Below are 26,733 nucleotides of genomic sequence, written 5' to 3'. Positions count from 1 at the left end.
AAGCCAGCACTCTGTGGAGAATGTTACGTTACAACAGCCATATGTGAGTTTGCGTCATCCTATTGTGAAAAAACCCTGTAATGCTGTTCACGAATTACCTCTGTGGCTAAGTTTTTGCGCGTGTAATTTAAGGAGAACCTGAGTTGGTATCCCAAAAAGTATTTTCTCGTTGAGAGGACACTCTGAGGCTAGTGAGAACAACTATGGAGCTACTAGCGGTAAGGGGAGAACGTCAGCGATCGACGTGCCGTGGACTATGGGATCATTACTGATGGATCTCAGCTGTTGGAGAAGGATCCGACAGCCATTTCACGTGGTTTAGAGAAGTGGCTGGATTATTATGTCTGAAGACACTGCGGTTTGAATCGTCGTCGTCATGAATACTAGTCCAGCATGTCGCACTGCGCCACCTTCGCTCGGTATCTTCAGGAGACGTACCGGCTCTGGTCTAGAGGCACGCTCTTAACAGCCGGCAGATGGGTGCACTAAAATCACGTCAAGCCATTGATGCACAAATGACTCTGACAGGAAAAATGGGTATCCAGAACGGAGTTCTTTGCCGAATGGAAGGCAGGAAATTTCGTTTTGTGACTATCGTGTAGGCACATTTACTGAATCACTGGTCAAGGATGATCTCATAACAGAGCAGCAGGTGACGAGACAGCATTTACAAATAGAGAAATATGGTCAGAACTCCCAACCTACAATCGCTAGCTCGCCTGTTTCCGAAGGATTTTAAAGGAGTCAGCAATAACGAAATATGGTCAGAATTCCCAACCTAAATTCGCTAGTTGGCCTGTTTCCGAAGGATTTTAAAGGAGTCAGCAATAGATTCAAAAATGGTTCAACTGGCTCTGAGCACTATGGGATTCAACATCTGAGGTCATCAGTCCCCTAGAATTTAGAACTACTTAAACCTAACTAACCTAAGTTCATCACGCACATCCATGCCCGAGGCAGGATTCGAACCTGCGACCGTAGTGGTCACGCGGTTCCGGACTGAAGCGCCTAGAACCTCTCGGTCAGCAATAGGTGCCTATGACAAGTATAGTGTATAATACCCAGTATGTACTCGGCGGCGACGGTGTCGTTTTGGAGCAGTTGATCCTTGTTCCAGACGTACTTGCTGGACGATCCTCGCCTCAATTTGTCGGCTTTCCATTCTTCAATGAGGTCACGGCCATCCTTTCTCCTCCCTTTGCCGCCCTCCTCCTCGTCGTCGGACGTCTTTGGTCGAAACTCGCGGCGTCCACCTCCCATTATCACCTGCATAGCATAAACAGATAAATCACGTGAATATTAGAGGCAGAAAAAGTGGCATTTACAGTCTGTATAAGATGGGAGGGACCAGCCGCCGGCTTCCGACTGACGATGTTTGCTGGTACAATGATGATGTGTTTTTCTGGTGGTGTTAGCTGCTGGTAAGGAAATACGAGCAGCGACGAAGATTTTATCGCACTTGGTGATATGTTGTGCTTGCGACTTTCCTTTGAGAAGAATCCGTTTGATGTTAATTAAGCTGTGACTAGCTCTACTTTTTCTGCAAGTATTTATGTGGTTTCAAGTGCTGCGCCGATTACAAAAAAATGGCTCTGAGCACTATGCGACTTAACTTCTGAGGTCACCAGTCGCCTATAACTTATAACTAATTAAACCTAACTAACGTAAGGACATCACACACATCCATGCTCGAGGTACGATTCAACCTGCGACCGTAGCGGTCGCTCGGCTCCAGACTGTAGCGCCTAGAACCGCACGGCCACTCCGCCCGGCGCGACGATTACAATCGCACCTGTTAATTCTGGTCTGACGATGATACTTCGTCGTCATTTTACCTTGTACCAGTCAGACGATGTTTGTAATATTAATGAGAAAGGGTTCGATGCTCGTAGATAGGGCTTGTCTTCGGTTGCAAGTATTTTCTTAAATTGTACATTAGTAAAAAAATAAGGTTCAAATGGCTCTGAGCACTATGGGACTTAACATCTGAGGTCATCAGTCCCCTAAAACTTAGAACTACTTAAACCTAACTAACCTAAGGACATCACACACATTCATGCCCGAGGCAGGATTTCGAACCTGCGGCCGTAGCGATCGTGCGGTTCCAGACTGAAGCGCCTAGAACCGCTCGGCTACAAAGGCCGGCAAGAAATAAGGAAACGTGTCTCTTGGTTATATTGCTCGTCATCCGGCATGGGGTCAGCGTAGTTCAGCAAATTTTTCTAATACGTTGCTAGGCGCTGGTGCTCATATTTAATGTTTTATCGCAAAGTCTGAACTTTTTGTCCTTCAGTGGGTTTACAGACTAGGGTTACGTCGGCGGTCATTGGTTTTTGAAACTGTTAAGCAATGCACTCACTAGTTTATCACCTGGAGATGAAGACTGTTTTAGTATTAGTGGTACTGCTTTTCCTCTTTTTAACGTGGCAGGGCTTGTTACTGGCAGTTTAAGTTTAGGGGAATTGTAGCGTAGCTGGTCTCTAAATGAGGCTAGATTTCGGCGTATGTGAAGCTGTGCAGAATCGCATTTCTAACTACGTTGTGAAATACGCATAACCTTAAATTCGCGTGGCTTAAATGCACTAGTTGGTTGTTGGTCTGATGCCAGACTCGGGAGTTATAAATAGAGATCGTTTAAGTATCGCGAAGAAATGAAGACCTCACTTTCATTCCAGTATTGCTCGTGTGGTCGAGCTGAAGTTTCACCCTTCTCGACCACTGCTTCCCTTTCATGCCCCTCGACTCAGAACTGCCACCTAGTTTCCATAAAAGTGTAAATAGCCTTTAGCTTCCTGTATTTCACCCTGCTACCATCAGAATTTTAAAGACTGAATTCCAGTCTACATTTTCAAAAGCTTTTCCTAAGCCTACAATGCTGTAAACGTAGGTTTACTTTTCCTTAATTTATCTTTTAACGTAAGTACCTACATTATTAGGTAATCCAAACTGATCTTCCCTGAGGTTCGCTTATACCGATTTTTCCACTGAAATGAAAATTAAAACGCTTTCGGTCATGTCTTTTGCATTTAATTTATTTACGCAACCAGTTTCGGTGTTGCATTACATTATCTTCAGACCCCTAGACCAATGTAAATTGGGAGGAATCCAGTCTCGTGTACAGTCATAACAGGATCAAAAATTAATTTTAGCTCCTGTTATGACTGCATACGAGATTTGATTCTTCCCAAGTTACGTGATCAAGGAGCCTGAAGATGATGTTAAATAACACCGGAACTGGATGCGTAAACTAATTAAATGCCGACGAGACGGCTGCAGGCGCTGTAATTTCTATTTCATATTGATCAGTCTTTGTAACTATTACAAAGATGGACGTACAAAAAATTTTCCATTCTTCTCCACAGAATTCTTGGTACTATTTTCCGACCATGACTTATTAAACTGACAGTTCGTTGGTAGCTACTCACCACTGTTAACACCTGAGCTGTTTGGAAGCTGAATTATCATATTCTTCTTGAAGTTTGATGGTGTTTCGTGTGGCTCATATAACCTTCTCTCCAGGTGGAACAGTTTCGTCATAGCTGTCTCTCCCAAGGTTACCAGTAGTTCTGAGCCAATGTCATCTTCTACAGGCCCTTGTTTCGATGTAGTTCTTGGAATGCTCTGCCGAATTCTTATCACATTATATCACACTATCATATCTCCCTTTTTATATTCATGCACTCCTCTTCTCTTTCTGTAATATAGCCTTCACGTCCTTTTCCCCTGTATAGTTCGTCTACATACCCCTTCCACTTTTCAGCTTACCCTTCATTGCTTGCTACCGGATTTCCATCTGAGCTCTTGTTGCTATGAAGCTGCTTCTCTACTCCGCAAACGTCTCTTTAATTATGTTATAGGCGGTTTCTATCATTCCTCTAGTTACACGTGATTCTGTACACTTGTATTTGACCACTAGCCATTCCTACGTAGCTATTTACACTTTCGACAGTCCCATTTCTCAAAACGTCTGCATTCACTTTTGCCTGCTTCATTTGCTGAATTTTTATATTTCCTCCTTTTATCAACCAAATTCACTATCTCCTGTGATGTCCAAGGATTTCGACTAGGCTTTGTCTTTATACCTGTTTCATCCTCTGCTGCTTTCACTATTTCATCTCTTAAAGCTGCCCACTCATCTTTCACCTCATTCCTCCCCCTGTATGAGCAACTCGTTGGCTAATACTGCTTCTTTCAACTTATCCAGATCCCATCTCCTTAATTTCCCTCAGTTTTGATATCTGTTCAGTTTTAATATACAGTTCAAAACCAACATACTGTGAGCAGAGCTCACATTTGCATCTGAATATGTCTTACATTTAGAATTCTGGTTCCTAAATCTTTGTCTTACCCTCATACAATTAATCTGAAAGTTTCTGGTGTCTCCAGATCTCTTCCTCATACACAACCATGTTTCGTAAATCAAGGGTTAACGATGATTAAATTACAGTCTGTTCTAAATTCTGCAGGCAACTTCTTCCTTCATTGCTTTCCCCTAATCTGTATTCACCAACTAGTTTTCCTTCTCTTCCTTTCCGTTCTATTTAATTCCAGCTCCTCATCACAATTAAATGTTCTTCTCCCTGTAATGTCTGAATATTTTTGATCTCTTCAGATTCTTTCAGTGCCTTCACCATCTGGGAAACTATTTGGCATTTCACCCTGCACTACTGTGATGGGTCTTAAGATTCCTGTCTTTCTTGACTACGATAACGTATTAGCTATGCTGTACATAGCAGGCTACCAGGATATCAAATTTGCTGTTCATTAGAAGTTCTACTGCTGCATTACCCTTGTTACATTTTGTATTTGTAACCCTGTACTCACCTGACCAGAGGTCCTTCCTCCAGTCACCGAACTTCACCAATTCTCAAAACATCTAATTTGAACCTATCCACTTCCCTTCTGATATTTTCTAACCTATCAATCTGATTAAGGGATCGAAAATTTTACGCTCTGACCCGTAGAATGCGAGTTTGTTCCTCCTGACGACGACTTCTTCCTGAGCAATCCCCATCGAGAGATTCGAATGGGGGACTAATTTACCTTCGGAAAATTATACTCTAGTTGATGCCATCACTATTCAGGCACACAGCAGAGTAGCATATACAAGGTAAAATAACGGCTGTAGTATTCTCTTGCTTTCAGCCATTCGCTGTACTGTCACAGTAAGGCCATGTTAACTGGTATTACGATGGAAATCACACAACAACCGAGTCCATTGCCCCTGTAACTACTGGGGAAGCGGCTGCCCCTCATCACGAATCACCCGTTTTTTGGCCTCTCAACAGATACCTCTCCGTTGTGGTTACACCTACGGTAAGGCTGTGTGAATCTTGAGAGACGCGAGCGACCCTTCGACAGCAAGGTCTGTCGTGTCTGTCGTTCATGGGGGAAAGTGGAAAAATACAACTGATTAAACACTGAATGTACAGAACTGAATTTCAACTTGTTAATGAATTCATCCACATTGGAAGATGTAACATAGCTCGCTTTCTAGCCTTGGTTACTTTATTATTAGAAAATATTCTTTGTGCTGTATCAGGCAGGTGATGCAATAAGACAGCACTATGTCGTTTGTACACATCATCGTTGTTTGGTTGGCACATCTGGACATCTTGCCTTTCACTGTGCTGGGATAAGTACTTGCAATGAAGGTACCCGTTCTGTACAAATTACAAAACTGTGCTGTCTTTTCCGACGCGACGCGACAGCCACATGGATTGTAGTATGAGCACAGATGAGGCCAACACCATGGACAGAGTGGCAATATCTGTACGCGATAGTTATTGTTACATGGAGATGGTATGTGTGAGAATTCATGTTAAGTCTGAACTGCATGTGCACTCTGATTCCCTAACCATTACTTTATATTCTCTCCTAAACTAACGAATAATTCATTAATACTGCCATAAAGGGTCTCTTTTGAGTTGAGTGACTTTCAATGTAAAATTAACAAAAGTATAATTTTCTTATAACGTTTCTTGAGTTTTGAAAACTATGCAGTATTACAGTCACCAGCATGGTTGAAATAATTACCGAAATATTAGATGACATTCAAACGTTGGCCTAGTATGGGTTATGAAAATAAAGACAGTGGATCGAGGCACTTCCAGCATGGACAGATTCAAATTTGATAGCTGCATTGTATCAGATGTATAGGCATTGGAGGGCTGGGGACTCTGGCTCGCCTTTGGGAAATCGTGGCCGTGCGCCTACTGAGCCAGCAACCAAAAACACAAAGAGGCTATGCTGGCAACGGACGTCTCTAGACGACAAACACGAGGGGGCAGCGCTGCGCCCTGCCACCAGGCGGCAACTAGTCTACCGCCAGAGATCACTGGCCAAGCGGGCGTTTCATCCTCCGGAGGCCACGTGACCGGAAATAGTGCCAGCAGTATCCTGGAGCTGGGCAGTATTTAGGCCCGCGTGCGGACCGTGATGCGCCAGTTCACTCCGAATGGGCTTCCTGGGGCAGACGTCGATTGCGAAAGTATTCCAGTAATACGGATGTCACTCGGGAGCTAGCGTGGTGACGACGGCGCCGTTCGTGTAAAGTTCCTATTCTGAAACTGCCAGAGTGGCCTCTCTACTGAAGAGACGTGGAGCCAGAAGCCGTGACTAGCAACTGGACTCCACACTATCTGTTAATCGTTCTAGTCGTCTGCTACACCGATTTCAAACTCTTTATCATCCAGTCGGGACTATTACTATGGCTCATCCAGATCAGACTTTGAATGTGACACACTTAGAGCATTGATTTTACCGTGACCTTTGACTCTTTCTATGTTCATTACGTTTTCCTGAAGTGATGTGTGTTCAATTATGGTACTCAGAATTAACTACCAGACAACTACGGGCCTATGATTTTCTATTACACAAGGGGCGTTCAATAAGTAAAGCTACAAATTTTATTTCTGAAAGCAGATCAGTCCTGTTCAGAATTCCAATACACCATATTATTTCCCACTCCTCTGGCTACGAAACCCCGTTCTTCAACAACCCTCCGTTCAATGCGTCCGCCTTACTCCATCTTAGTGGGAGATCCAGTATGTCCGCATGGTACCAATTACTGGTCGACGTCGGAGCCCGTGTCTTGCTGGATTAGTAACATCTCCATCATCAACGTAGTGCCTCCCGCTGGATACATTCTTCATTGGGCCAAACAGACGAGAGGGTTCAAATGGTTCAAATGGCTCTGAGCACTATGGGAATTAATATCTGAGGTCGTCAGTCCCCTAGAACTTAGAACTACTTAAATCTAACTAACCTAAGGATGTCTCACACACATCCATGCCCGAAGCAGGATTCGAACCTACGACCGTAGCGGTCGTGCGGTTCCAGACTGAAACACCTAGAACCGCTCGGCCACAGCAGAGGAGAGGGAAGGTGAAATGTCTGGATTTTAGGGTGGACGAGGAAGAACAGTCCAACGAAGTTTTTTGAGCTCCTCTCGCAATCACATACTTGTGGGAGGCCTTGTATTGTCTTGCAGAGGGAGAAGGTCGTTTGCATTTATTTGACGACGAACACACTGAAGTCGTTTCTTCAATTTCGTGAGGGTAGCACAGTACGCAGCCAAGTTTATCCTTGCACCAGAGTCCCAGGAGACAATCCCAGTCACACTACCGGCTGTGGGTACGGCTTTGAATAAACTTTCATTGTTTATTTTATTTTATTTTATTTTTTTTTGGCAGGGTGTTGTGGCGCCACTCCATGGATTCCAGTTTTGTTTCCGGTTCGAAGTGATGAATCCATGTTTCGTCGCGTGTGACAATGTTCGACAAAAAATTGTCACTGTCAGCCTCGTAACTCGAAAGCAGTTCCGCACAGGTGGTCCCTCGTTCTGTTTATGGTCTTCTGTTAGGCATCGAGGAACCAAGTCGTGGACGATAGTGTCGGCAATAGCAACACAGACGTCCAGTTGAGCAGTGAAGTCTTTGACGGATCCGTCAATCATAAGGAATGAAAGTGTCCGCACATTCCAACACTGCATGAGTCACAGCTGCGTGGGGCCGGCCAACACGCGAGAGATAGGAGAGGTTTGCGCGACCTTGTTCCTATGTTGCGCCGGCCGCAATGACCGAGCGGTTCTAGGCGCTTCAGTCCGGAACCGCGCTGCTGCTGCTGCTGCTTCGGTCGTAGGTTCGAATCCTGCCTCGGGTGTGGATGTGTGTGATGTCCTTAGGTTAGTTAGGCTTAAGTAGTTGTAAGTCTAGGGGACTGATGACCTCAGAAGTTACGTCCCATGGTGCTCCACCTATCGGAACTTCACGAAACTATAAGGCCTGGATCGAAATTGGTGGAGGATAATGTGCACTGCATTACTTATTGAATGTATCTCGTATGTAGTGTCTATTTAATATTCACACAAGGAAAGTGGATTGTGCAACTTTATATGTACTGTGACGTTAACAGGCCTTATGTCTCAGATATTTTCTTGACGTATATTGAACAACTATTCTGTGAACTTTCTATTTGTGGTTAAATAAATTCCTGATGGAGAAGATTAATTTTTTGCAACGTAGTACATTTCACTTTCATTTTAGCCTGGGTAAATTTCATGCGTATTGTTCTTTACCACCCTGTCCTCTGGAGCAGCGTTTCTTAAACTGTATTCCATCAAACAGTGCCTATGAATACTACTGAAGGGTTTGACGAAAATAACCAATCTTTTTCATAAAAATGAAAATAGTAACGTAAAAAAAGAACAAAAACTATTAACTAAGTTCAAAAATCCAGTAACAAGTAATCCTCATTTGCACTTTCTAACTTAGATAGTGTCCGCAGCTCATGGTCTCGCGGTAGCGTTTTCACTTCCCGAGCACGAGGTCCCGGGTTCGATTCCCGGCAGGGTTAGGTATTTTCACCTGCATCCAGATCACTGGGTGGTGTTGTGTCGTCTTTATTATCATTCATCCCCATTACGGTCGGAGAAAGGCAATTGCAACCCACCTCCACTAAGACCTTGTCTAGTACGGCGCTGTGGGTCTGCCACATCGTTCCCCTACGCTCTTCAAGGAGTATGGGACATCATCATCATCATCATCATCATCATCATCATCATCATCATCATCATCATCATCAACAACAACTTAGATAGTAGGCACGAACACGTCTGTTAGTAAAGAAAACAGTATTCGTCAGAGCATTGACGGCAGTTTTGCAGATGGCAAACTGAACAATGAGGACACGACTGCACAGAGCGTGATTTGAGCATCAAAGTGCACCCGCATCCACATCAGTCTGATTCAGTTTGTCGTCTATGATCAAAGGTTTGAACCACAGTATACTTTTAACCTTACATATGTAAGGTAGTATTGTTGTACGATTGTTATAGAATTCTAAAATTTATTCCTAGCATTATAGAATTTTTTATACTTGACTTCCAAGCAAGGAAAAAAGGAAATTCACGGCCAATATAACATTATCAACGCTTGCAAGCATTTAATCTTTATTTGGTTGTAACAGGTAGATGACTTTGTATTTTTCTCTCTAAGTCGTTTTAATTCTCTGTTGTATGATGGATAGTTGATTCACAACAGGCACTGAACAACGCTGATCATCAGTGCACAACCATTATACATGTCAGCAAAAGAATACATTTTTATTTATCATGCGAGAAAAATTTAAATTAATTTAGTTAGCAGAATTCTGGCAGAGTTAAAATTATGTATGTCCTCGATCGCTGCGAAAGTTTATGCGCTACTGTATGTGCAAAGAATGGATTCTAACTTAGTTTCGACAAAAAGAGAATGATGTAACATACTTTGTCAAACCTGTCAGGAGAATTCAATTTAAGTACATAAACCGTAATATGAAGTATAACTGTGAAAATAAGAACCTGTACCTCATCAAAATTTAAAAACTCTGTTTCATATGTCATAATAAATTTAGGTTACTGTAAGATCTCTAGCTTAATTTTGAAGCTACTTTTTGCACTAGACGTAAATGTTCGTTTGTTAAACATCTTGTATCTTCCGAAGTTCTTCGCCGATTGCATTCAGATAAACATGTTTTTATATATCTATTGTTTAATATACAGAGCATCCATAATTAAAGTTCCAGTTTCAGAACGCTGTAGAAGGAGAACCACTACTTAGAATGATGCGAATTTGAGCAGCATATTATTGACGCAGGGGGTAAAACGTCATAGAACAACAACAAAAATTTTAACGAAAGTTTAACCATTAGATGGTTCTGCAAGCGTCAGAATATACACACCGACAGACAGGCCGCAAACGGCTGTTTCTCAGTTTGCGTCCGAGACGCATATCATGACTGCTTCCATAAAAGACCACGCGGTGCTGATAATGCTCTTTTACAATATCGGTAAATCTGCGCCAGTAGCCCTGATAAGTTCCGGACGTTAAAGGGTATGAGAAAAAGCACTGACCCGATGCCTTATAAGACTCTTGAGAATATGATTGGAAATGATTCGAAATGAAGTATGTGAGAGGTAGGAAAGCAGTTGATCCGACTTCTGTCGAAGACGTGGCTGCAGCATTGCAGGAGGGGTCTAGTGCTGGTGTGTAAGCGCGCAGCGCACGGGTAACTGCCCGAACTTTAGGCATGACTGCGAGCACGAGCAACATCCTATGGAACATCCTGCATTGCCATCCGTACAAAATTGGCCATGTTTAGGAGTTGGCTCCTGTTGATCTGCCAGAAAGACAAACATTCGCTCTGGAGTTTCTTGCTCTCGTGGAAGTAGACAATAAATATCTGTGGACAGACGAAGCCCATTTCCATCTAGAAGGACATCTCAATACGCAGAATTTCAGAATATGGACCACTGAAAAACCGCACGTTCATCAACTGGCATCACGTCGTTCCGTGAAGGTAACTGTGTAGTGCAGGATGAGAACATCGTTTATGGTAGGGAAAGGAGTTGAGATGAGTCCTGCGGGTCCCGTTACCTCTACCGTCACTGGTAAACGTTATGAGGGTGTTTGGCTCTCCAACGTCATTCCATTCCGTAACAGCTTGGATGTTTGTGCGTGTCAGATCATTTGTGTGCAAGATGGCGCTCTTCCACAATTGTACAGTCAGTGCAGGGGCTGTATCGAAGGCATTTCAGAAATGCTGGAATTATCGGCCATCATTCTGAATGATGTCGTGTCCAGTACTCCAGTTACTAAAGTAGCTGAAGCAACGCACTGCGCAACGCCTTCAGAATGTGACACTCCGATCTGTTGAAAACCAATATTTCCCATTTGACGTGGTACGACCTTGCCGTGGTGGATGGCCTTACTTAACTAAGAGCGCTACAGTTACTGACTGAATAACTTCCGCAATTAGGCAAACTGGACAGTACGGATGGTGTGATGTGAAGCTCAAACCATAACAGTCGTATTGCGATTCATTTGTCATTTGTAGGTGACTGCATTTACGTTAAGACACTTAGAGCCAATCTATTGGTCAAATTTTCGTTTAATTTTCTTTTGTTACACGACGTTCCTCCTGTGTCAATAATTTGCTGTTCAAATTTAATTGCTCGTTGTCTTTGTACAGTGTTTTGAATCTGGAACTCTAATTATGGAAGTTCTGAATGTAATATAGAAATAAATATTTAATGTATAAAGGGGAATAGCGTTAATGAAGATCTCAAAAAGATTAGAATATTACTACAGAATGTGAATGTGCAGTAACAATAAACGAGATTCAGGGTCAGAGAGAGGGAAGAAGAGGGGAAGCGAAGATGAACAGAGGAGTAGGAGTACATGGACGTAGAAAGCGGAAAGGAGTTAAAGAGAGGGGGCAGGATAAGATGGACAAAGAAAGTGGAAACAGGAAATGGTAAGAGAGGGGGGGTGGAGGGGGATAGGATGAGATGGTGAAAGAGGGAGCAGAAAAAAATGAAGCGTGAGGGGGCAGGTGGTGTTGGGAACAGAGAGGAGCAAGGAGGGGGAGATGGGAAAGAATGGGGGGAGGGGGGAGGAGGAGGGGGGTGAAGGAGGGGGGAGGAGGGGGGGAGGAGGAGGGGGGAGGAGGAGGGGGGAGGAGGAGGGGGGAGGAGGAGGGGGGAGGAGGAGGGGGGAGGAGGAGGGGGGAGGAGGAGGGGGGAGGAGGAGGGGGGAGGAGGAGGGGGGAGGAGGAGGAGATGGGTGGAGACAGGAGAGAGAGGGAGATTAGAACATATATCCAATTACCATGCGTATTGGAAATGAGAGCTTTCTTTTCTCTTTCTTTTTAATTTAGCCAGACTGGGATACAGCAAAAGTGGCCGCGAAAAGGTAGTCTGAAATAATTATCATGATGCTACAGATAACGAGTTTTCAGAATGGTGCATTGAAACATGACGGAAACAAATGAGAGGTTCTACTAGGAAAGGACAAGACTTGCGGAACTGTACAGATGGCAGCATGTGCGGCCGTACCTTTAGGTTACGCCCGGGTTCGGCGGTGACGAGCTGTGAGGCGATGTCGGGGCACACGGCTGGGTCCGCCCCGGCCGCCGAAACGTCGGCGTCGTTCTCCCACTCGCGGTCCGCGATGTGCGCGTAGCCGCCGCCGGGCGACGCGTGCGTCACGCGCGATGTCGTCACGATGCCCGTCGCCTTGCCAGCCGCCTGCGGGCGAATCCAGCAGCAGCGCGTCAGCGGCGCGCAGTGGTTGCGCATTCCGAGCGCACGTATATAAATTACACTGCCTGACTTGGACAGTGAAACACCCCGTGTATATGGCAGGATATCACTGTAGCTTATCGTACGTATCCACACAAAATCGTTCTGTATACAGTGGATCAGTTGCAATTCGCTACAACAGCTAGAATGGCCATCGCTGTGTGAAGGTGGTGGTCTCGTTTTGTGTGGTTTCATGGCATGGTGAACCCATCGTCATGGAGTTGCGACTTTGACTATTAATGAGAACGTCCTAGGTCCCTGATTCGAACCCCACCACTGTTTAAATTATGAATGAAAGCCATCAGCGATGGCAGCCGAGGACTTCCGGCATAAGAAATCACCGTCAGCCTTCCAACGAACTTGTCAAAGAGGGCGGAGGAGCGGACAGGAGTCCAGGTCACTGTCTGGCCTTCGGCATGGGAAACAACCCCTGAAGGTGTAAGAAGGCAATGGAAGCCACTGAATTAAAGACACACAGTGTCTATCCACAGGACGTGTGGTTTGTGATTGAGAAGGTGTCATGATGATCTCTCCATGGGCAATACATTTCGGCCTAGTCCCCCATTCGGATCTCCGGGAGGGGATTGTGAAGGTGTTGGTGACGATCACAAAAAAGACTGAATAAACAACGAAAGTCTTACGTTGTACGAGTTGTGGCGTTGAATATCAAAAGTCAGAACGTAGTGGGGAAGGTATAAAATCTGAGAATGGAAATATAGTAGTGATCAGTTAAGTGATATGGAAAGAAGACAAGGATTTCCAGTAGAGTAATTCCACAACAGCAGACACCTATTTAACAGGAGTAGCATTTGTTACGAACACGAAAGCCGGACAGAGGGTGAGTTACTGTTAACAGTTCAGTAATATAGTTGTTATCATCAGAATCTACAGTAAAGCAACACCGAACACCATACTTCAGGTATACATGTCGACGTCGCAGGCCAAAGATAAAGTATGTATATGAGGATACTGAACGGGTAGTTCAGTGCGTCAAGGGTCATGAAAATGTAATAGTCATGGGGGACTGGAATGGAATTGTAGGGGTTGGAATAGAAGAAAGGTTACTAGAAAATTTGGTAGTAGGAATGAGAGAAACTAATTGAGTTGTACAATAAACTTCAGCTATTAATAGCTAACACTTTGTTCGCAAGAGGAAGAACTATACTTGGAGAAGGCTACGAGACACGGGAGGATTTCATTTGGATTACATTATTTTCGGGCAGAGATTCTGATATAAGATACTGAATGGAAAGACGTAGAGAAGAGGAGATATAGAATCAGGCGAATATTTAATATTGACGATGGGAGGAATGAAGTTTAAGGGACTGGTGAGGAAGACTCAAAGTGCAAAGAAGTGATATATGTAAGTTCTAACGAAAGAAAAGGCACACTAAGTTCTCTGAGGCTATAGATATTGGCTTTATTAATCGTTTTGCAAGCAGTTCAAATGAAGAGGGATGGACATCTGTAAAAGGGGCAATCACAGAAGTTGCAAAGGAAACCGCAATCAAAGGAACTTTGGGGAATATAACAAATACTTCAGTTGATCGACGAAAGAAGGAATAAAAGAAGTTTTAGAAAAGTTCAGGAATAAAGGAATACAAGCAATTTAGGAATGAAATAAACAGGAAGTTCATGGAAGCTATGTCGAAATAGCTGCGTGAAATGTGTGATGAAATCGGAAAAGAAATGACCGTCGACAGAACTGACTCAGTATACAGGAAAGTCCAAATAGCCTTCGATGAAATAAAAAGCAAGGGCTGTACAAAGAGTGCAATATGAATTCCATTGTTAAATGCAGGGGAGAGAGCCGATAGGTATAAAGGCTAAACTGAAGGCCTCTATGAGGGGGGAGGACTTGTCTGATTGCGAGATATAAGAAAAGGAGTCGTTAGGGAAGAGTTAGAGAACCCAATATCATATCATATTTTAAAAGAACTTCGTGCAACTTAAAATCAGATAAAGCAGAATCGATACAGAAGACTCCATCGCAATTTCTAAAATCAGTTGGTGAAGTCTTAACAAAACGACTATTCACGTTGGCGTAGAATGTTCGAGACCGTCAGCCATTCGGTAGATCATCATCAACGTAATTCCAAAATTTTGAAAAGCCGAGAAGTGTGAAAATTATTTCAGAATCAGCTTAACAACCCATGTATCCATGTTGCTGGCAAGAATAATATACAAAATAATGCAAAAGCAAATCCATGATTTGTAGGATAGACTTCAATTTGACTTTAGGAAAGGTAGAGGCACCAGACCGGCTGTTCTGACCTTGTGGTTGGTAATGGAAGCAAGGCTGAAGAAAAATCAGAACCCGTTCGAAAGCTCTGTCGACAATGTACAACGGTGCAAGATGTTAGAAATTCTAAGTAAAATAAAGTAGGCTATAGGGAAAGACGGGTAATCTATACTACTATATAAAGACAAGTCTTAGTTTAAGGGTGTTACCAAAAATCTCGAAAAGTTCTTGGCCGATTTAGTTTACATTTTTCACGATACTCCAACAAAAGATCGGGCGTACATAGGCAACGTATTTTGTTTCATATATAATGTAAATAAATATATGTACTATATAAAAGCGAAATGATTTTAGCAAAATACTCTAAAAGTTTTTGATCGATCTACTTCAAGTTTCTGCACAGTAAACATTCGAAGGGACATAGGCTGTATCCATTTTAAATAACTATGTACAAGATTCTTTTTTCTTTGTGGTAGTCAGTTGTAACTACAATATTGAAACATTTAAACCATTACACAAATTTTTTCTCCTGTATGTTTTTCTTACTCTTATGCGTAAATTCAAACAAAATTTGTACACAAAACAATAGGCTATATCATTTTATTCCTTGCAGTCGGTTTTGACAGAAAACCGGAAAGTTTTATTTGTGGTTTATATACTTATTATTAGAATACTACTATGGAATCTGAATCAGCCAAAATTTGCAATACTATGTGTTTTAAGATTAGAAGTATACAAAATATTGGCACTGAAGGTACTATCCACATACATCCAGCAGCTGGAAAGGTCTCTTTCATTCCCTGTATGCCAATGAGCCCAACCGTTCTAGCCATTTATTTTAAGGGACTCCAGTTCTCTATCAAGGGTTTCTTTTCAACGCTAATAACCTTGACTCAGAGTCAAAGACTAGAGGAAGAGGAGGTAGAAATAGAGGAAGCAGAAGGAGAACGATAGAGAGATGGAGGAAGAGCAGAAAGTGGTGAGGATGAGGAGGAGGATGTGTACAGAGAGAGGAGCCAGGATGATATGGACGGTGAAACTGGGGAGGTGAAGAATGGGACGTGTATCTAATTTCCATACATGTTTATTAAATTGTAAAATACTGCCGGGTTCGCTAGTATACAATATGTACAGAACCAAGAGGGAACAATAGGACTGGAAGAACAAGAACGAAGTATATGAAGATGGTATCTGTTCTTGTTGTCCGAAAGAACAGACACCATCGGTGACCGAGCAGCTCTCTAGAATAAAATGATAAGCAGCCGACAGGAGTTTATATACATCCACGGGGACAGTTGAAAATGGGTGCCCTGACTGGGACTCGAACCCGGGATCTTCTGCTTACATGGCAGACGCTCTATCAATCTGAACCACAGAGGGTATCTATCCGAGCCAACGAGGGCACCGAGGATAGTGCGAGTGCAGGGACTTATCCCTTGCTCTCTCCCCATGAGACCCACATTTCCAACTTAATGTCCACACACTGCATTCATAGTGCCCCAGCAAATTACACTCATTACTCGCAGCAGACAATCTTACCGAGTCCCGTGAGAGTTCAGGCAATACGTGTGCATCCGCACAGGAGGAGGTCAGTGGCCGGTTAGCGTTAACTATATGAAGAGGGTATATGGTCTTTCGGGCATATTTACGGCTAACTGGCCATTGACCTCCTCCTGTGCGGACTCTTACGGGACTCGGTAAGATTGTCTGCCACGAGTAATCAGTGTAATGGGCAGGGGCACTACGAATGTAGTGTGTGGACATTACGTTGGGAATGTGGGTCTCACGGGGAGCATGCAAGGGATAAGTCCTTGCAGTCGCACTATCCTCTGTGCTCTCGGTGGCTCAGATGGATAGAGCGTCTGCCGTGTATGCAGGAGATCCTGGGTTCGAGTCCTGGTCGGGGCACACATTTTCGACTGTCCCTACTGATGTATATCAACGCATGTCGGCAGCTTATGGTCTTGATTTAATTATCGTTTGAAGAACGAAGTACTCTGATTACACATGGTGTAAGACAGGGGTGTAGTCTTTCACCCCTACTTTTCTGTCTGTACAGGATAAAGCTATTACGGAAATAAAATGCAAGTTAAAGCCCCATCCGCGTAAACTTTCCTATCTTAAAGCTGCCAGTTAGCCTTTATATTGTAGGGACGTGGCCTCAGGAACCATGACCAGCGATCGAACTCTGTAATATTTGTTAATCGTACTTGGCGTCGGCTGATCCCAACTCTTAACTCTTCCTTGTCCAGTCGGGACTGTAACTGTGGCTCATGAAGTTTAGACTTTGATTGTGGCACACTTATAGCATGGACCATGATAATTCCAAAATTCCCTTGCCGTGACCTTCTAACATTTCTATGTTCATTTCATATTCCTGAAGTGAGCTGTGTTAAGTTATTGTATTCAGAATTAACTCTTATCCGAGACAACTATTGACTTACGGCCTTCAGTTGCGTTTATTGTCTCTGAAAGTCACGTTACCGTGGGCGACGGAGGGCACTTTGAACACCCTTTTCCTGCTGAAGCCGGGATTTATTTGCGGGATGAATGATTGCTGGTAAACCCCAGTATGGATTTTTTTTTTTTTTTTTTTTGGTAGGGTTTAAGGGCGCTCGACTGCTGAGGTCATTAGCACCCAACCCCAGTATGGACTCGGATCCCTCTAATATTAATTCCGTCTCCAGATTGTCCTTTGGTTTCCTTTACTGCTTGGTCTTTCATGCACGTCGACTCTTGTAACTGTAGTCTGGTTTCTGTACAGGTTATAAATAGCCTTTCACTCCCAGTATTTTACGCGTGATACCTTTAGAATTTCAAAGAGAATATTTCAGTGAATATTGTCAAAAGTTTTCTTTGTTATAAACCTGGGTTTGCCTTTCGTTAACCTATCTTGTGATTTAGGTTGTGTAGTCAGTATTGTCTGCCGTGTTTCTACATTCCTCCGGCACCCAAACGTACCTTCTCCGAGGTCGGCTTCTGCCAGTTTTTCCACTCTTCTAGTGACAATAGTGTGCAACTATAACTTATTAAGCTGATAGTTCGACAATATTCACACCTGTCAGCAACTGCTGGGATTTTCTCTGCCCGGCAACTGGGTGTTTATGGTGGCATAATTTCGCCATCATTAGCATCATCGCCATTCGTGACAATGACTAGATTGGACGGTGAAAAAATCTGGACTGTGTAAAAATTGGGACTTTGCACTGGAGCTGATGACCGCGTAGATGAGCGCACCACAAGCCAAACATCAGCATCATCCTAGGTATATCAGTAGTTCTGAGGCAATTTCGTCTACTCCAGGGACCTTCTGTCGAATTATATCAAGTTCGTCTCTCAGCATAACTCCGGATGTTCTTTCCCTTCCTGTATAATTTCCATTACCATCAAGTTCATTTCCGTTATATAGCCTTTACGTATATTCCTTCGTCCCTTCAGCTTTCCCTACTGTCTTCACCAAAGCAGCTAGTCGATTTTAGAAAAGGAGGATGACCCCTAAACCCAGGCAGCAGGCGTCATTCGTGCCAAATGAGCCACGATTTACTGTCTGGTACACCTATTTCCCTCAGTCGCTGCCGGCAGAGCACTTCTCGGAGGCGACAGCTAGCGAAGCAAACAGAGTAGACATTGGTCTTCCTTCCCGACTTACCGGATTCTTCCGAAGCATCTTTCGCCAGGTGCCCAAACACCATGACAGCGCAAGGCAGCAGCCTGGCGTTCATCGAGCGTGGCGAACACATCCTCCAGCACTCGGCGGACAGTGCCCAATTAGTTATGCATCCATCCGCAATTTGCGCAATCCTTATCTATATTTAATCAGTGCTCGTCTACAACCCAAGGACTATAACATGGCCTAATCAGTCTATGTATGGAGTATAGCTTTAAAGACACTAGAAGGCATTTCACTGAATATAAGTACAATAAAGTGGCGTAAAAAATTTAGAATATGGTAGTACACAGTGTTTAACGCACTAAAATGTGCAGATACGTTTCACTTACAAGTTGTGTAGGTTAATACCGTTTTTTGCGACTGTAGTAAGTTTTAAGCGCAAGTGGTTTTTTCTTTAAAATAAACCCCCTTCAGTGCCCAATGGAGCAGTAGGTTTTTCTTATAATTTTGTTTGCTGTGATCGTGACCAGACTTGATATTGTTTAATAATATTAAAAAAATTTAGCTGTTATCATTGCACACGATTTTCTTGTTTCTTGCAATCATTCTTAACCATCCTCTTCACATAGTGTTGAAATTTTGCACACAGCACTTTCACTGACACAAAACATATTTCCGGTTTTCTGTTTTGTAGGCCCCCTGCCATCTCGCTATTTCGTGTACTTTCTTTTGATATTGCAGTATGTGCTAGTATTTTGTTCTGTTATATCGGTAATGGGAGCGTTTGCTATTGCTGTTCGTCTCTCTCTCTCTCTCTCTCTCTCTCTCTCTCTCTCTCTCTCTCTGTCTCTCTGTGTGTGTGTGTGTGTGTGTGTGTGTGTGTGTGTGTGTGTGTGTGTGTGGAGCTGAGATGTCTTAACTTCTGTGTATATAAGTTATTACTTCCAAATCCGGAACATAATAATGGAAAACAAACACATCTCTATTTCATGGTGTCCAGGATGAGTTGCTTGTAATCTATCTAAAACACACACACACACACACACACACACACACACACACACACACAGAGAGAGAGAGAGAGAGAGAGAGAGAGAGAGAGAGAGAGAGAGAGAGAAGACGCAGCCACCGGCAATCAAAACAGACTCCTCGTAATGGCATTGGACCTACAACATTTAAGAATGAAAACGTAATTTGTACCATTGAAAGCTCTAACGTATGTTAAGCAGAACATTAAGAATGACATAAACAAAAGAAACTCTAAGTAAAGATAATAATTTAATACTGTTTGAAGCACGAAGTTATAACGTGGCAGCTGTTCATGAACTTAGCGAACGAAAATTTTAAGACAAACTGTGTTGTTATAGTGAGCACCAAATATGCTTTAAAATAAAGTAAAGCACGTTTGATGTTAAGAAGACTTTTATTACAGTCGCAAAAGACGGTATTAACTATACAACTGCGACCCCTAAAAAGAGGCCATAAAAAAGGAGACAATACGATTGACTTCTTCTCAGAAACACCTTAGAGAAAAACTTCACTAAACCCTGTGTATTAACAAAAATTGGTGCTACTGCTGAAGCGTTATGACCCCGCAGCTGCTAGTAACATTTCCCCGTCGATTAAAGGAGACGCACGCTGTTCAGAGAAGACGGTGTTTGCTCTAAGGTGTTGCAGCGCTAATGGCAGAGCAGCTGCTGACCTGGGCCCACTTGAGGATGGAGTCGACGTGATTGGCGGTATTGTTCTGGGCGCGGCAGTCGCCCCTGCGCACGGCCGCCGTCACGCCCATGGTGCCGGTGTTCGCCTTGACGCCGCACAGGTACGCCGTCGAGGAGCATGCCGAGTCGGCCACCTGCGCGTCCACGCAGTACGTCTGAAACAAACACGCTCACGTCAGGTGGAAGGTGCAACCCGAAATTTGAATCATGCGCGCAGATGGTTACGTGGTTACCAGTGCACTGAAATACTCGTAGTAGGTGCCTCTCCACGCATCCTCTTTCAATCAGTGCGGGAAAAGGTTACGACTTGTGTCGTCTCGTAGCCGAAGAAAACTTCGCAAGCCGGGATTGCTAATACAGCATTTTATTGGATGACTCGTTTCCACGGAGCTATGCTGTGTCATCCTCGGATCTGAACAGAAATTGGTAGGAAAAATACTTTACAACCATAATATATCAACTCTATAAATCGTCTTTTAATACGACCTACTGAACTATAATATACATTATGCTTCGAAAAAGTACAACGTATTGTCCATCAGTGTTGCAAGTCGTATCACATTGCATATACACTTCCCACAGTCCTAACGATCACTTCAACACCGGTGTACAATATATTGTAATATTTTATAGGAAAAGGAATGTTTTAATTCCATAGTATGGTTACAAGGCAATTTATAGATTTACGATACCATGATTGTAAACTATTTTTCCGGCCAATTTCTGTTTATCCTCTTTTAGATCCAATGACAAATGGTTCAAATGGATCTGAGCACTATGCAACTTCTGAGGTCATCAGTCCCCTAGAACTTAGAACTACTTACACCTAACGAACCTAAGGACATCACACACATCCATGCCCGAGGCCGGGTTCGAACCTGCGACCGTAGCGGTCGCGCGGTTCCAGACTGTAGTGCCTAGAACCGCTTGGCCACCCCGGCCTTCAGATCTGCTGAAACCAGTCATCCAATAAAATGTCTTTAGCGATCTTGGATTGAGAAGTTTTCTTCAGTTACTATACATTGCATATCGTCCCCATGCCCACAACGCTATGAAAATATCACCGAGTGGTTTAGTTAGTTTTTGGTGAGCGTATTTCCACCGTCGCGTGTCCGTGGCTTACCAGAAATAGTAGCGTGTCTGTACGAAGTTTTGCTTCAGACGTGGGAAAAGCGCTATGGAAACAACCAAAATTTAAACCAAGGAGACTGCAATATCAACCGTGCACAATCATCATCATCATCATGTACAATTTAGGGTTACACTTTTTTTGCCTCTTCCGTAACAAAGCAATTTAAAGCTTATCATCCGATCGTTTTCGTGATCGTTCTGTCCTACCGTTGGGTCTTTAGTTACGAGTTTCGCTTGGTATACGAAAAGTGGTCTGGGGGTAGCCTCTTTGATCAGTAATCAAACGTCCTCTTTCTCGGGTCCGAACCACGCCGCTGCTGACATTTTGAATGAAAATCTTCAGTAATGAAGGCCGAACACTTACTGTATAAGAAGTCACCTTCATTCTGCCACCGGCTTTGTCAAAGACGGTGGAGCAGTTGACAGAAGTTCAGGGCCTCTTGCCCTTAGGATAGTAAACGGAAGAAAAGCGGAAGAATCAGTGATCAACCGCAGGAGAATGCAGAAATCAATGGGAACCACTGCATTAAAGAGACATAACGTATACTCACAGGACACGGTCCTGTGATAGAGAAAGTGTCATGACGATCTCCCCTTTGACGTCTCCGGGACGGGACTGCCAAGGGAGATGTGACCACGAGAAAAAGATCGAATAAGTTACGAAAAGATATGCTACCGCGCTTGGAATGTCAGAAGTTTGAACGTGATAGAGAAGCTAGTAAATCTGAATATGGAGATACTAAACTCAATCTAGATATGGTGGGCGTCAATGAAGTGTAATGGAAAGAAGACAAGGATTTCTGGCCAGACGACTATAGGGTAATATCAACAGCAGCAGAAAATGGTATAACTTAGGATTCCATATAAATAGGAAGCTAGAGCAGAGAGTGAGATACTGTGAGTTCAGTGATAGGCTTTTTCTCATCGTAATCGGCAGCAAGTCGACACCGACTACAATAGTTCAGGTCTACATGCTGCGTTGCAAGCAGAAAATGGAGAGAGAGAGAGAGAGAGAGAGAGAGAGAGAGAGAGAGAGAGAGAGAGAGAGAGAGAATGCTGAATGGGTGATTCAGCATGTAAAGGAAGATGAAGATCTAATGATCATGAGGAGTTCGAATGCTGTTGCAGGGGCATGAGTTGAAGAAAGGGTTACGGGATAATGTGGGCTTGGTACCAGGAATAATAGAGTAGAAAGACTAATTGAGTTCTGCAACAAATTTACGTTAGTAATAGCCAATGCTCTGTTCAAGTATCGCAAGAGGATGAGGTAATTCATACTTGGAACAGCCGGGAGATACGGTAGGATTACAATTAGATTACATCATGGTTGGAGAGAGATTCCGTATTAAGTTATTGAATTTTAAGGTGTATCCAGGGGCAGATTGATTCTGATTACAAATTGGTAATGATGAAGAATAGGCTGAAATTTAAGAGATTAGTCACGGAGAATCAATACGCGAAGAAATGAGATACAGAAGTACTAATGAATGAAGAGATACTCTTGGAGTTTTCTGGGGCTATAGATACTGCGATGAGGAATATCTCAGTAGACACTACTGCTGAAGAGGAATGGACATCTCTAACAACGGGAATCACAGAAGTTGGACAGAAACATGTACAAGTAAGGAAACAGAGGAAACGGTGGGGAACAGAAGAAATACTGCGGCTGATCGACGAAAGAACGTGATGTTCAGGGAAATTCAGAAAAAAGGAAATACAACTTACTTAAGAAGCTGTACGTCGAAGAAGCAATGACGGAAATAAAATTATGTTTCAGGAGTGGGATTGAAATTCAGTGTGAATAGCAGTCAGGATTAATATACGATGATGACAGTGGGATTACAGAATCTGCTGGGTGGAATCAAAAGTCTATTGAGTACAGAATATGGACTGAGAGTAAATCGAAGGAAGATGAAAGCAATGAGAAGTCACAGAAATGAGAACAGTGAGAAACTTAATATCAGGACTGGTGATCAATTAGCGGATGAATTAAAGCAATTCTGCCACCTAGGCAGCAAAATAACCCATGAAGAACGGAGCAAGGATGACATGAAAGTCGGACTAGCAGTGGCAAGAAGGGCATTCCTGGTCAAGAGAAGTCTATCAGTATTAAACATAGGCCTTTATTTGAGGAGGAAATGTCTGAGGATGTACGTTTGAGCTAAACATTGTATGGTAGTGAAATATGGACTGTGGGAAAATCGGGACAGAAGAGATTAGAAGCATTTTAGATGCGGTGCCATAGACAAATGTTGAAAATTAATTGGACCGGTAACGTGAGGAATGAGGAGGTTCTGCGCAGAATCGGAGAGGAAAGGAGTATGTGGAAAACACTGACAGGGAGAAGGGACAGGATGATAGAAAATCTGTTAAGACATCAGAGAATGACTTCCATAGTGGTAAAGGGAGATGTAGAAGGCAAAAACTGTAGAGGAAGACAGAGAGTGGAATGCATCCAGCAGATAATAGTGCCAAAGCGAAGTCTACAAGTATCAAAATGTCTTAAGTTGAGGAAAAAATTTCTGAGAATGTACTTTGGAGCACATCCTGTGGTAGTGAGACGCGGCACGTAGGAAAACCAGAACAGAAGAATATCGAGGCATTTGAATCGTAGTGCTACAGAAGAATGTCGAAAATCGGGAAAACTGATAACGTACAGAGTGAAGAGGTTCTCCGCAGAATCGGCGGGGAAAGGATACATGGAAAACATTGAAAAGGGAAACGGACAGGATTATAGGACATCCATTAAGACATCACGGAGTAACTTCCATGGTAGCAGAGGGTGTTGCAGAGGGTACCAACGGTACAGGAATACAGAGATTGGGATACATCCAGCAAGTAATTGAGGACTTACGTGACAAGTGCTACGCCGAGATGAAAAACGTGATATGTGAAAGTTCGTGTCAGTTTGAAGTTTCATATCAGCGCACACTTCGCTGCAGAGTGGAAACCTCATTCTGGAAACGTGATATGTATTCGCACTTACAACATATATGGACAACCATCAGCTGTATAATGGATTGACTACAGTGAAAATTTGTGCCAGACCGTAGCTCGAATCCGGATTTCCCTCTTTTCGAGAGCAGTCTCCTTACCATCTGGCTGTCCGAGGACGACTCACGGCAAGATCCAAACTTCCGTATGTCGTCAACTGTGTGTCTACATATGGAAGTTTGGGTCTGCAAGTAAGACGTACTCGGACAGCCAAATGGTAATGCGACCGCTCTCGAAAAGAGGGAAATCCAGATTCGAACTACGGTCTAGCACAAATCTTCACTGTCGCCATTCCATTATACATGTAATGGCTATCCATATTCGCTATTGCGAATACATTTCATGTATTTCATAGCGGCTGTAGTCTCCTCAGTGCCCATTCCTTCGGACACGCATGCATGTCCGAAGAAACACTGCATCGCAATTCGAAATAACACAGGCGTTGCAGAGTCGAAATGAGGTGAAATGGTTGGCTCAGAAGAGGAATTCATGGCGGACCGCCACAATCTCAAGACTACTGCCTCAAAAAAATAAAAAAACAACTTCGATACAGACGTAGTAGATGGTCATACCTTTCTACGCTGTTGGATCTTTTCTCTTTTTCCTGTAACATGGAGTTATGGAGTTTCTTCCCTACGTTGGTGTTCCTCTTGTGATGACCTAAGTCGTGTCCAGCCAAAGTTCTTAGAAGTCTAATTTCTAGAGCCTCAGGTAGCGCGATTTTTCCGTACTTCTCATCAATAGAGCAGTAAGAATACATTCATATAGATTTTAAATGCTTTCTGTTACCCGGTTTTGTTCCGGAGAGTTCTGTTAATCAAACGTAACCTGTGTAAGCACGTTTGTGATTTCCGCGTCATCATCTTAAGCGTAAGAGGTAGTTGAAAATAGAGACTTGTTCTAATATGTTATTTTCTTTTATGATTCTAACTCTAACGGACTGCAGCTCACAGACTTACGACTGGTGTAAGCGTTTCAGAAAGAAATGAATATCGACTAACGGTGAAGACTCTTCCGGTCGGTTGTCAATTCACATCGCGCAATAAAATGTTTACATACTGAGATATCTGTTTCTGGTCACTGCCCAAGATGTTACATAACCGTGCAAGAATGCTGCAGTGTATGTGATGTATTCTGTTCGAAGAATTTAAAGTCAGAACGAATTGTGCGAATTTTGTGACAAGATTGTTTCGAGGTTAATACACTTAACATCGCGTGTAGTCTACAGGGAATTCAAAGAAGAACTGCTTAAAGCCTAAACAACTAGGATGCATTTCAGAAGTGGCAAAAACGTTGGGATTGGTTCACTCACTCTGTAGGAGACTATACTGAAGATGATGGTACAAAATGAAATTTAGGTAAGCCATAATTATGTTTTGGGTACGACATCATGTTTCAACCACTTTCATTAACTTTTAGTTGATAATCTGCAGCAGAGTCATGAAAGAAGGAGAATAGAAAGCATTGTCCCACTTGGGTATCTGTCAAGCAAACAGAAATAACAGGAGTAACAACGAACGTGTAGTTAGAATTTATCGGATTACTGTGCTAATGCTGCTTCATTTTAAAGCACCACGTCTTTTCGACACTTTTTGGAAGAAAAGAAAATATACGCAAACCTGGAAGAAGGGAAACCTGCTGTCAACGTATAAGAAACATAAGTAAATAGTTTTCAGTAACCGCAGGAAAAAAACGTTTTCAGAAACCACACATAAATACACAGCTGTTTGCGATCATGTGTGGCTAGGCTATGAACAGTTGTGCATGAGTGGTTTCTCAATACAAATACCGAGGCTGTGACATTCGACGACGAAACCGTGTGTACATGTGTAAGGTGTATGAGCTTTGTTATGTACTGTGACGAAGATGTGTTCACAGACATTTGTGCACCTCAGAATGATCTTCACGACGTGGCCACTAGTGCTTAATATTTACTTAACTAAACTAACAGCCTAATGGAAATGGTGTCTTCTGAATTTACCAAGGCTGTGGTGACCACGCACAAGTGGTCTATGAAAGATATGCTGGGAGTCCCAGAAGGAATAGCCAGTATTCACGGATATGACACGAATGATCACTCAAAGCAGAGAAGTATAGTACACATGGGCTGTAAAATACTTCCTTCGAGAGCTATGAGTAGTTCAGTAGAGAAAATATATTTCACAGCAGCGAAGTTGAGCAAGTGCTCATGGCTTTTAAGGTTTACATTTTAGAGCCCACGTTTATTTAACTTTCTTACTTCGACCTACCTTTCCTGTCATATCACTGAATACTGAATATTCCGTATGGGACACCCTGTAGTTTTAGTGGCGAGTCAGGAACCCCCATAAGTAAATGCCAATGGAGCTCCGGCAAAGCTGCGATAGGCCGAGCAAGCCAGTAGTGGATGACCCATTAGCTTTCAACAACAGAC

The 26,733-nt window shown here is 43.1% G+C and overlaps 1 protein-coding gene across 1 annotated transcript in view; it reads right to left on the bottom strand.

Annotated features, from left to right (window-relative positions):
- LOC124788230 (membrane-bound alkaline phosphatase-like) overlaps nucleotides 1-26,733 on the bottom strand; it is a 179,221-nt gene that overhangs the window by 27,771 nt on the left and 124,717 nt on the right. The window contains exons 4-6 of the mRNA XM_047255412.1: nucleotides 20,177-20,350; nucleotides 12,377-12,568; nucleotides 1,062-1,266 (exon numbers count right to left, since the gene is read on the bottom strand). Of these exons, the coding sequence (XP_047111368.1) occupies nucleotides 1,062-1,266; nucleotides 12,377-12,568; nucleotides 20,177-20,350 (571 nt within the window). The remainder of the gene's footprint in view (nucleotides 1-1,061; nucleotides 1,267-12,376; nucleotides 12,569-20,176; nucleotides 20,351-26,733) is intronic.

The sequence above is a fragment of the Schistocerca piceifrons genome, chromosome 3 (genome assembly GCF_021461385.2).
Source record: "Schistocerca piceifrons isolate TAMUIC-IGC-003096 chromosome 3, iqSchPice1.1, whole genome shotgun sequence".
Taxonomy (NCBI): Eukaryota; Metazoa; Arthropoda; class Insecta; order Orthoptera; family Acrididae; genus Schistocerca; species Schistocerca piceifrons.
Note: the sequence above shows the minus strand (reverse complement) of the source record. Positions and strands in the feature narration are given on the sequence as shown.